Here is a 12,757-nt window from a genome sequence, read left to right as displayed (position 1 = left end):
GGCAGTTTTAACTAATGTAGCTCTTGTGTTATTAATATGGTTATGTAAGCAATCAGTCAAGTAGCCTAAATTAAGAGTTGATCTGAGTCATTCATCTTACCTGATATAATGGTGGGTGTCATTTTCAGACTTTCTGGCTAGATGGACAAGGCACTTGGATTCTGAGCAATTCCTTTTTTGCTCCTATTATTCTTGTTTGAGTTCCATTCTTTGGGCTCAGGCCAAAAATTTATTTATTTTTTCTTCCTTCCCTATTCCTACAGTATGCTCCATGATCATTAAGGTGCGACAGTCTCCTTATTATGTTCTTTAGTACCATTGTAGTCTGTTCCTGACGCTAGCAATTTTTGGTCATGATAGAAAGAGGGGATAACATTTTTTTTTAATGCAGGGCATGCAAACTAGGAATTTATTATAATTCATTTTTGTAGGAGTTTGGGCATCAAACTTTGTAATGAAGCCCATATATCTAATTGATAGCGGGTGGAGGAGCAAATAATGTTTTGTTATCAATCATGAATTGTAATATCATTCTATTATTATTGTTGTTGTTGTTATTGTTGTTACTGTTATTCATTTTTTTTTCAAACTCCAGGGATGAATTCTGGCCAGATCTATGCAATACAGTAGCTTTCAGTAATATAACTTTATTCAGTAAATTTTTCTGCTTTATCTAATTTTTCATGAAAGAATTCTGTTTTTGTTCTGGTCAAGTCTGCCAGAAGTGCTGACCAGTCAGTGGAATAAATTAAGCATTCTACTACAAAGTGATTTGTTTTGTCAATCTTACTTTTGACTGTTATTGAACTACATCTTTTCTGAGCTGACAATATATTACTTGTGGCAAGTGTTAAATTGTAAATTACAATATGAATGGAGCCTTTGTTACACTAAGTCCCATACCCTTGAAAGGTTTTTAACTGGAGATACAATATTGATTTAGTTCCTGGGCGTCACTCTCTTTTAATGCATTTATCTAGTGGCAGATGTGTGTGTTTAATTTTGAATCCCCTCATACGTAATAAGATCTTTTCTTTGGCATCATATTTTCTTAGGCTACCAAGGAATGAAAATAGATTGTAAAACTAAATGTAAGATTGTTGCCAAACTAGTTCCTGTACTTGTTCACAAGTACTAGGCAGGCTAACCGAAAAAATTGGGAAATTCAGCAAAAACCTGTCTTGTTATTGGTTGTTCAGGATTTCTTTCCCTTTATCAAAGCAGTCACTTCAAACAGATAGGATTACATTAACAAATGATTTCCTGTAGCATAAATAATTCTAAAAAAATACATTTTTTTTCATTCCATTGTTTGGAATATGGTTCAAATTTACTATAAATGATGGAAACTTTTTTATTGGGAGGGAAACTTCACCATTGTTGTGGCTCTCAAGTTGTACCTTCTGGGGCAGTTATTGCAGTTGGGATACTAGTTCTAAAATATCTTAAATTTACTATAAATGACTATAAATGAAGTGCCATTGAAATATCTTTAGATTGTGTGATACTGCAAAAAATTAATAGAAGTTAATTCTGTAAACCTTTTCCCAGTTATTTCCAGTTTAAAGTCAAATAGCTGTAAAAAAACCCACCTCTTTCTCCTAAAGATAAACCTCAAAAACATATCTACCCTCTAATGGTTTTGAAAATGAATGTGAAATGTTAAATATAAATTTCACTAATGCTTGAGAGTTTTCTGGGGATATGTTCATACCTCAAAACAACCTTACTGAGTTGTCAAGATCAAGATCAACTTGCATATTTTGAACATCCTTCTAGCTTCTATAATATGCTCTCAAACCAAAAGGGACAAAACTATATTCAGTCTGCATGCTTAAGCAACTTAATTTGCTTGATCCATAGACCAAAACAAATTGTTTCCTGGGATTTTATGATGATTCTGATGCAAAAGATTTATAATAGGAAAAGTTGCATATTTGAGGAGGAAGACTTTTGTTGACATAAAACAGATTTTGAATGACTAGGACTCTGATAGATATCCAGATTGCTTCCACCTTGATGATGTTCAGGAAGCTATTGAAGAAATGGGTATTCTCCTGGGTCTTGGGTAGGTTGATTGTGGGGCTCATGTTGAATGGTGTGTGGGTGTGTATGTGTATCCTTGCACTACTAATGAATTTTTCTCTTTGTTATGGTATTTTCTTGCATTTTAACTATAAAGTGCCCAAAGTTGTTAGGAGTCAGGTGATCTCTAAATTGTTTAACTAAATCAGTTGATACATACATTGTATCCATAGTCCAACAGAAAACAGTAAGTTTCCAACTTTTCCTTCTTTACAGCCATAATTAGTTCCAATGGGGAAATTCTGCTTAGGGATTTACTAGTTACTATTCTTGGTTTTTCTCTCTGCCAGCAAGAGGATAGGAACTAGCTGATTAAAGAAGCTATAAGAAGAACATAGGAATAAGTGATATAACTGGTACTTTGTAGGTCTGGGATTGGGGACAACTCTGTTCTTCCCCCCCCCCTTTTTTTTAAACAGTTGAGATTCACAGATGCGCTCTTACCACGTGGCAATTTTACTCAGAAAACTTCACTCAGAATTTCCATTTTGTTCCGGAAACAGCAAACAAGTTGAAAATCTGATAAATATGGAACTGCTAGGAATAAGAGATGTATCAGTCCCATTAGTGATACTTCAACAGATGCTGAAAGACCTTTTTAATATTGTTCCATATGTATTTTATTGCTCTCCATAGGACAAGGTGGATCTTGGCGAGTTGATGTTTTCGCTTTGCTATCTTCCAACAGCTGGCAGGCTAACCATAACTATAATAAAAGCAAGAAATTTAAAAGCAATGGACATAACAGGAGCATCAGGTAGGAATATCTTTCACAGTCGCCTAAGATTATTTTTGTACATGTATGTGAGATAGGCAACTATATAAATTAAATAACAATAATAACAAAAATATTATTGGCATGTATGTGGTAGGGATAAATTTGTACCTTATTCAATCTTAAATTGCTTAGAGATCTTAGAAGTTAGTTGCATAAAAAGTCTGATAAACAAAATGAGATAGTGAATTTTTTAGGGTTTTGTTTTCAGTTGGGGTACAGAAGAACTGCAGCTTATTTTCAGTCCTTGAAACCTGAGTGAGTCTGAAAGATACCAATTCCAACATGTTAACTATCACACCACCTAGATTTGCTGTGTTTCTGTCTTTCCTTACTATTTTTTTTCATGTCCTCCTTTGAGATAGATTAAGCTGATACAACAGTTATTGGCTAAAGAAATCCAAACAGGAAAGGAGTCGTGTCCCCAAATTTGATTGGCTATATCACATTTGCCTTTGGCACTAAATTGTAATTATTTGGGGGAAAAGATTTTTAAAAACTGCATTCTACCCTAATAGTAGCAGTAGCTTCTAAATTATTTCTGGTGATATTGCTGTTGAATACATAGAACTATCTGCCTGACACTGTTTGTGTGCTTGGAATGGATTAACCCTTCTATTAAGAGAAAAGGAATTTAATTTAGACATTTTGTAAAAGCTCTGTTAAACAGGGGCTGGACTGTGTGTATTTGTAGCCACATTAATGCTAGAAATCCAGCCCAGTAACAGAGCCACTATTCATTTGGATTTCATGAACACAAAGATGGTCCAAGTTTTGGATTGATGTTCACCAGGCAAGCATGATAAACAAGGTAGAGCAGAAAAAGTCAATTATCCTCCTGGATTAAAATACTTCTAAAAGTGAAACAGGTAGCCCTATCTGCCTACTAAAAATATATACCTATAAACAGAACAACCAACTGGCATATTTTTGTTGCATGTTCGCTTATGGCAGACTTCACTGCAAATTCTTCTGCCTCTACATTTACAAAAAAAAAAAAAAAAGTTAGAAGTTGTGATTTAATGATGCGGGTTTGTCCTCAATGTAATGTAAAAATGCTATTTGTTTTATCCTGAGAAATAAATTCTAAAAGAATTTACATGGTCATGAATTAAATCATTCCTTTTTGTTATAGTACAGTGAGAAGATTATAAAGACAGGGAAGCTAAGTCAGATAAATACATTGGTCAGACTTTAAAATAAGGTCATGAGCTAAGTCAGATGAATATATTGGTCAAATTTTGAAATAAAGCAAAATAAAATGCTGTGATTGTTATATGTCACGCAGATCCATATGTGAAGGTGTCACTAATGTGTGAAGGGAGACGATTGAAGAAAAGGAAGACTTCTATCAAGCGGAACACCCTCAATCCTGTTTACAATGAAGCCATAGTCTTTGATGTCCCTCCAGAAAGCATTGATCAGATTCACTTGTCTATAGCCGTTATGGATTATGACCGGTGAGATATCTGGACAGCTATGAAAAACGATGAGTGAAAGGTCTAAATTAGGGTGTTCAAATCTGAATAAATGTTTAGCGACAAAGGCGGTGTTACAATTTCCTACTAAGATTGTTTTTGCTGAAAATAAAATTGACACAATAGTTTCCTTAGTTGCTATATCTGAACCTCTCAGTCTAATGTAAGCATTTTTTCCCAAATATTAATCAAGTCTTACTCTGATTAGCTTTTCCAATCAACTAAATGATACCAACTGGCCAATATAAGACTAAAAACACATGGTTTATTTGTAAGAATTAAATTTCTGAACTGCAAACTGCACAAGTAGCTTTGGATGTAAAGGATGGTTTTTTTAAAGCTGAACATTAATTTCAAAGTGAACGTTAATAGAAACAGACAAAGAAAGGACATTTCTCCTAATATGGGAAAAAATCCTCTACTGGTGTCTTTGGCAGGCTTACTTTGCGAAACAAATGCTAACTTTGGAGAAGATTTTCTTCAGGGCTGTTGCAGGAGAGAAAAAGGTTATATTTATGCTGTTCCCCTACTATAATCTCATTACCATGAACTGCAAAGATATGTTTAAGAGCCCATCTGCTTCAGCTATTAGATCATTTGAACTGTATAGTTCCTGAATGCATAATTTTAAGAAATAAATATTATTGAACATTTTCACAGTGTAGGTCACAATGAAGTAATTGGAGTCTGTCAAGTAGGCAATGAAGCAGAAAGTCTTGGGCGAGACCATTGGAATGAAATGCTCTCATACCCTCGAAAACCCATTGCACGCTGGTATCCACTTGCAGAGGTAAGACAAACAAGCTTTTACAGGAAGGTATTTTTTCCTTAAAAATTACCTTTCTTTCTTTCCTTCGAATTCCCTTTCTTTCTTTCTTTCTTTCTTTCTTTCTTTCTTTCTTTCTCTTTCTTTCTTTCTTTTTTCTTTCTTTCTCTCTCTCTCTCTCTTTCCTTCCTTTCTTCTTTCCTTCCTTCTTTCTTCCTTTTTTCCCTTTCTTTTTCCTTTTCCTTCCTTTCTTTTTTCTTTTCTTTTGTTTCTTTTTTCTTTTTGTAGGGAGGGGGGAGGCATGCTGATGGTTTTGAGTCAGTGTTGACACCTGGTGATTTACTGGACCCTGCAGTTTTCTTGGCAAGATTACACTAGCACTGGAATAAAGAATCCATTTGCTTAATGTAAATCCTATTAAAACATATTGGATTCCAGGGGTTTATATCAAAATTGATGTGCAATGCAAATAAAATCTGTTCCTCAGAGATTTTCTTTTATAATTCTTTCAAGTTAAGGTCAAATCCAAATAATATATTTTAAGACTATTTTTTAAAAAAATCTTAAATTTGGATAGACAACCAGGTTGTCTATGCTGTGATTGCACAGACAACATTCTCATATACAGCTTTAAGCTTTTGTTTAAGGATGTAAGACACTGGGTTTTATATATATGGAGAAACAATTTCAAAAGACTTATTATTATATCTATACAGAACTAAGGTAAAATAATTCCACTTCAGTGTTCAGAGCGATGTCAAACTTCTTTGACATTAAAAGTAACATAGAGATTAGAACATGCAGTCGAAAGCTCTCCTCAAGTTACAATCAGATGCCTTTGTGTTTTTTTGTCTTTATTTAGGGCCCTATTGAGCACAAATGTTCTGCAGGCCTTCTGCACATTGATGGCTGCCGAAGAGGCTTCTTCACTCTTTTAACCTATTCAGCAGAAATTTGGCATTCCTGTTGAACCCTTTCTTAGCCAGTTTCTCAGGGGCCATTCTGCACAGAGTCCAAAAGGGGCTAAGGCTTCCCCTTAATTCCATTGTTTGGCACTAACTTTTTCCCCAACCCCAGGATTTATAAATCCCAACCCATAGAATGCAAAACTTTTATTAATTACAAAGATATCTTTGCTCCTGAAGTTTTGTACAGTTTTCATTCTAACATAGTTACCCGTGTCTATCAGGAACATGCTTCTATTGTTACTGATGGGCTTTCAAGTAAATTATGTAATAAGTCACATTGTCTTAGTCAACAAGATAATCCATTTTGATATACATTTGGAAATTTATCAAAATCCTATTTTTATTATGGTTATTATCATAAATATGATCTTGCTGCATCCCACTTTCCATTTCTTTAGATGTCATACCATTGATAAACAGCTCTTCAAATTTATGGTCTATGAATTACCATGCAATAAATGATCTAGAAGTTTCCACAAACTGAACTCTAGCTCCATTCAACAATCAGAATGAACTGCCTACCCGTAGGCACACAAAAAATTCAGAAAATAATACTCGATTTATAACATTTCCTTTGCGTCAAGCTTGAAATGTCCTTGTAGCTGTCTTGGTAGCAGCATGGATAGTTATAATTATATTGTAATTTATATACAATACAAAATTATAATTAATTGTAACAATTGTTAGGGGAGGTTGCATGGTCAGCCAGATGTTTAGAGCAAAGGAAGGAGTATTTTTCTAGACACTTTTCTGGTTATTTTTCCCCATTGAAAAATTGGGAATAAGAGTTTATAGTCATAAACATATTTAATATTGCATCCTAAAAGCACCCCCTAAAATCTATAGAAAGAGAAGCCTTTCTCCAGTATCATTAAAGTTTTTATCTTGAAGCCGAAGGGTGCATTTCTGCCATCTTTCCCAAAGCGAAGGAAGGATTTGATCCCTTCTTTACATGTTGCCTTTCTTGTTCACTTTTATAGAGTTTGGGACCTCTGGCCCTTTCCTTCTACTGATCTTGATTTTGTAGGGAAAATAATGGAGTGAGCAGCAAATCAATTTATTTTTCTAGATATAGAAACTACAAGCTGATTATCTGGCCTCTTAAAATTCCCTTTGCCCCTCCTATTTTTTTTTCTATTTACATAGTACTGTGTTTCCTCAAAAGTAAGGCCTACCAGAAAAATAAGCTCTAGCTTGATTTTTGGGGGTGGGCCTAATATAAGCCCTACCCCAAAAATAAGCCCTAGCTTTGGGGCAAGGCACATATCTAAAAAATCAAGCTGAGGTGGGGGTGTGGAGCTGCCCCACACACCCCACACCCACTTACCTGGCAGCCAGGCCTCTCCTTGCCTCCCCCCCACTTCTTCTGCAGCATCTTCTGCAGCCAGGCCTGCATTTCTCATTCACAGGCGTTTCCAGAAAGCCATTGCAGCCAGGAATCCATTGCTCGGTGCTACAAGAGCTATGCAGCTGAGAACCGAGCTATGGATTCAATCCATAGCTCAGTACTCAGCTGCAGAGGTCGTCCGGAAAGGCCTGATTGAGAAATGCAGGCCGGAATGCAGCTGCAGTATGAAGCTGCTCCTTTGGCCCCAGAAGAAGTGGACCGGCTGGGCAGGGCTGTCAGTGCCGGAGGTGAATATAAAAGACACCCCCCCAAAATAAGACCTGGCGCCTCTTTTGGAGGTAAAAATAATAATAATAATAATAATAATAATAATAATACCCGGTCTTATTTGTGAGGAAACATGGGTATGTATGACCTAAGTTCACTCAAAAAAGCTGGTCTCTCAAAAATTTCATCTCAAGATTTTTGGAGTAGCTGTAGGCCTGATAAGAACAGAGCAAGTCTAAAGACTGATCTCTTTTTCTGGTCCTTTGGGATGATTGCCCTCCAGGTGAACAGAACAGCACAGAAGAATTAAATAGCATTGTTTACTTCTTTACTAAAAGATAAAGAGTCCTGAATTCTATATATTAAAACTCTATTTTAAGTACATGACTATATTTTTGTAAATTATAAATTGAAATGATAAATTATAGTTAAATTCCTACTAAATAGATGTTTTGTGACAAAAGCACGTACCTAATATGCTTTTAAATTTACAGATCAGTCGCTTTCCAATGTAATCCAAATCAGGCCATATATTATGTTTTATTTTCAAAGCAACAAATTGATTACACAGCTGCAAAACTTGCTTTAATAAAAAGATTTATTCATTCTCTACCCAGCCACCCACAAACTAAAACATATTTTCCTCTAGCTTCAAACATTTCACAAACGTTTCCATTTTTATTGAGGCACTATGAATAATTACATGAAACAACTTTAAATGTATCACATCATAGACAGGAAGTTTGTGGATTTTGTGGAATGCTTCAATTCATGTTTAGATAAACCATGACAATAAAAAACAAATATTATTTAAAGAGGCATAATTGAAGAAATAATACCATATAGTAAACCATCCCTTACAGCTTTCACAACCTTCTGCAAACAAGCTTATAAACTTTGTTCTTTCATTAAATATGTGTTGGAACAAAAGAAAAAAGAAAAACATTTTGATTATCTGTAGCTATTGTCACTGTCTTTTGTTTGGTTGATTGGTCGGTTGAACTTCCATTTTTCATGTAACATTGCCTTAAAGGGTTGAAAAATCTGATGTTCAAGCCCTCATCCTCTGGGAGAGGTCAAATTAACATTAATTCGGCTAGTAAATTGTGAGAAAATGTTGCTACTACTTAACAGTAGTTCCCTGCAGCCTGCAACAAATCCCTTTAGCACTTTTTTTTACACTGTACTGTATGCAAGATTACTGTCAATCAAAAAGTGGAATGATTGACGAGTTCCTAATGGAAAATGAGTCTTCCCCAATCTGATATCTTTCAGACACGTTGAAAATTCTTCAACCAGCATGGCCATTGTGGGAATTGAGGACCTGGATTAGGGAAGCTGATGTAGACCAAGACATCTTGATTACAGTATTTTTTTAATACTCTGGAGTTATGTGGTTTGGTTAATCAGATTTGTAAACCAGTGTTGAGAAAGTCTTATATCACCGATTCATACCATCACATGCATAACAAAGAAAAGAATCAAAAGAAATGCAACATTGCAAAGTATTCTGCTTCTGAGGATACAGTCTCATCTCTAAAGATCACAGCCTAAATATCCCATTTTTGGTTCCATGTTAAGTTATTAATTAACAAATCAATTTTGTAGAATAAATGATCTCCAGACCTGTACTTGCATGTTCATACACAGACAATCATGCATATTTCATGCTACTTCACCTGAAGATTAGGGTGTAATCAGCCATTTAAAACTCTACTATATTTTCCAGATGGCTCTGTGGATGATTGTGGATGCTTATTTGTCCATCAAATGTATGTAGCTGCCTACCTCAGAAATGTGATTCTGGGCAGTATACAATAAAACAGTTAAAAATATCTGTAAGCAACAATTAAAAACAATTAAATATAAATATAAAGATTGTAGGAGAACAGGCCAACGTTCTATGTAAATGTAACATTTTGCATAGTCCCTGTTTTCCCAAGGCTGCTGGGAAAAATTTCTGGGAGGCATCTCTCCGAGTAACATAATGCTCCAAGTGACATAATGGTCCAAAATCACAACAGAGCTGGCACCATAATATACGGTATCCATTAAATACTTTGCCTGGTGACTTAATGGAGTGGATAGATAAAACCAGGGAGAAGCAGTTCCACAAACAATCTGTTCCCATGCCATGTTATGGTTATATACACACACATACTCACACATACATATCTGCAGTGATGCTGCCATCTCTTTGCTGTATAGCGTCATGCATGTCTGTGTTGCCATCTAGTAAATAGGGTACAGTTTTTGAAGACTTGAGTACACCTAAACCTTCTGGAAGGGACTTATAATTTGAGTATATCTAAACATTCCATGCCAGGTTTAAAGGAACACATGGGATCTAGTCAGATTACTTTGTTATTAAATGTGGCAACATAGAACTGGAAGTGCTATAATTCTTCTGAAGGTATTCTGCTGCAAGTATTATCCAAATTACTCCATTTAAATCTCCAAGCAAATGGGCTAAACCTAGAACAATCCATAAGTCCAATCTGTATACAGAGAGAGAGAGAGAGACAGACAGACAGACAGACAGACATAAATATATAGGAAAATGAAACAAAGGGGACAAAAAAAAGGACTTTTGAGCAGTTTGCTCAATCTGGGAGACATATTTTATTATACATATCTCAGACCTTTCCTTTTTTTCTTTCATTTTTCTATAATACTAGGTTAACATAACTATATATACTCTACTATATAATTATATATAGTAAAACCTCAATTTAACTGGTCTTGATTTAACAGATTTCTGAGTTAATAGAAGAAATAGAGTTTGGACTTCAATCAGTTGAGCATTCAAATAATATATAAATATTTATATACTATATAAGTTCCTTTAAATTTTGAATTATATCATTAAGGAGGTATCCAGTAAGTGATTTTTCAAATAGCACTTGTAGAAAAGTAAAACAAAATAACCTTAAATAGGGAAAATAGTTGAAGAAATTAGTGGAAAACTTATTTTAGGGCTTTTTTCTCTTTGTGGTTATTTTAGCAACACAGTGTGTTCCCATTCTTGATATTAACAGCAAAAAGATGGAAAGCACATTTTAAAAAAAGAATTTCTCCAAAACAAATTGAATTATTCTTGATTTATCACTGTATTATTACATTCGGATAGAGCAACTTACTATAAAATTATGGAACCTATGAACAAATAAGGGCATTTGAATGAAATTGTAATGGAAAAATCACTATATCATAAAGTCCATATTTACGAAATAGCTTGTCCTATTATTTTTTTAAAAAAATGTATTAACACAAGAGAGGAGACCCTAAGATCTGTTTCACTTTGATTCCCACTGTTTTTAAATATTGCTCAGCAATGTGGAAATCAGCATTATTCTCTAACTGATATAAATGCAACTGCGCACATCATTAAGATTATGTTCAAGCACTGAATCAAAAGGTGGCTTGTAATGAAGTAGATTGGGCAAGGAAAGTGGGTGAAAGTACATCAGGGGTCCTGCAATTCTTCCAAAGGGCCTCAATTACCTTGAAGGAAAATTATACAAAATAAAAAGATGATGATGGGACCACATTCAGAAAGGATAACAACCAGGAGGACACCTCAACTGCTAAATAAATAACTAACTTCTTACAGTTCAGAGTTTTCTAGATGATGAACTGTGTAACATTTGGCTTCTTGTGTTTCTTTTCCTGTTTTTCTTTGATCAAAACAGAGTGTTTACAGGTGACCATTTACCATATGGAAATGTGTTCCCATTGTGTTTGTAGCCATTTGAGAAACTGGTGATTTTTTATCACACTGAAAATAATAGTAACTATACTGCTCAGCAAGTTTTGATCAGAACCCTCTGGAGAATTTGGAAGGAGGGACGATGGCTCAAGCAGTTTATCAAATGACTGCAAGCACATGGTCTGGTATCTGCACTTCTCATAAATAGTCCACTGTATACACTCATTATCAAACCGGAATGTTTTATTCAGTTGCATGCTGGATACTCATCCTTCATTTTTATTTACTATCTGTCTCCAAAGGTACATAAGCAGAAGTCCTGTTATTTTTAATATGACTTTGCTTTTTTGACATACTGCCACTGTATTATACTTTGATCTTTGCTGTTCTGTTAGTAGTCCTTGTACATCTATGTTTAATGTCTAATTTTGGAGCATAAAGTTACATCCTTGTCAGGGCTTTGTCAACTTGGTGGATTTTTTTTCTCTTTGTTCTGTAAAAGTAATGCATGATTCATTTACAGTAACAATTTGAGGGATGAAAATTACATTTCTTAATTTTATAAAAAGTATAATGTTCTTATACAATGAAAATGTATGGTGATTTTATTTATATAGATCTAGTCTGTGTAAGCAATTCTGTTCTTAATAAAAAAATGATGTTGTGCCATTGTAATTTATGCCTATTTTGTATTTATGTATTAAAGTTGATGTGAATATTTAAAAAGCTTATATTCAATGTTTTAATACTTGCTCCTTGATTCCCATGTGTGGGGTAATTTTTTCTAATGCAAAAGCACAAATTAATGAGGGAAGCAAAATAAGCACGTGTGTTATTCAGCTAGGAGAGGACAATGGAACAAATAAATGATGATTGCATAGTGAAACGAAAATTGGCAAGATAAAAAGCTGTTTCTGCAGAGTTAAATCGTATTTTCTTAAGCACCAATGAGCAATTTAAGGGCAGTATTGTGATTTGATTTACCCACCATATTTCATTTGAATGTAATTTCTCAAAGTGACAAAATATTATTTTCTTGTTTAAATGAGTAAGATTGACTTTCTGTTCATGTTTGACAAATCACTTAGGTAAATTATTGGATATGTTCAGCAAGTGTGGTCCTGTACAGAAGGAAAGAAATTGTGAACTAAGGCGAATTCTCAGCAAAATCATACAGATTTCTTTTACTGAGAGTTATTGCATTGCATTCAGACTGAAAAAGGCTACTTTAGGGTATTTTCCTTTCTTCCCCTTCCCCTTCCCCTTTCCCATTCCTTTCTTCAGGTTTTGGACTCCTGATGGCTGCCAGGACAAATTCGTACAGTTTTCTTGGTCAGATTTTCCGGAAGTGATTTGCAATT

The 12,757-nt window shown here is 34.6% G+C and overlaps 1 protein-coding gene across 3 annotated transcripts in view; it reads left to right on the top strand.

Moving 5' to 3' along the window:
- SYT9 (synaptotagmin 9) overlaps window positions 1-12,071 on the top strand; it is an 87,592-nt gene extending 75,521 nt beyond the window's left edge. Inside the window, exons 4-7 of one of the 3 annotated variants that reach the window (XR_005557808.1) lie at window positions 2,722-2,842; window positions 4,149-4,320; window positions 5,004-5,128; window positions 8,963-8,985. Coding sequence is in view for 2 of the 3 variants with exons in the window: in XM_039352541.1 (XP_039208475.1) it covers window positions 2,722-2,842; window positions 4,149-4,320; window positions 4,999-5,128; window positions 5,967-6,074 (531 nt within the window). In the remaining variant the exon portion in view is untranslated. Of the gene's footprint in view, window positions 1-2,721; window positions 2,843-4,148; window positions 4,321-4,998; window positions 5,129-5,966 lie in introns of all 3 variants that reach the window. The other 2 variants (XM_039352542.1, XM_039352541.1) reach the window with 2 other exon arrangements.
- Window positions 12,072-12,757: the final 686 nt, after the last annotated feature.

Source organism: Crotalus tigris, unplaced genomic scaffold (assembly GCF_016545835.1).
Source record: "Crotalus tigris isolate CLP2741 ecotype Arizona unplaced genomic scaffold, ASM1654583v1 scf7180000018436.2726382, whole genome shotgun sequence".
NCBI lineage: Eukaryota > Metazoa > Chordata > Lepidosauria > Squamata > Viperidae > Crotalus > Crotalus tigris.
The sequence above is the reverse complement of the archived record's forward strand: the minus strand, read 5'-3'. Positions and strand labels throughout refer to the sequence as shown.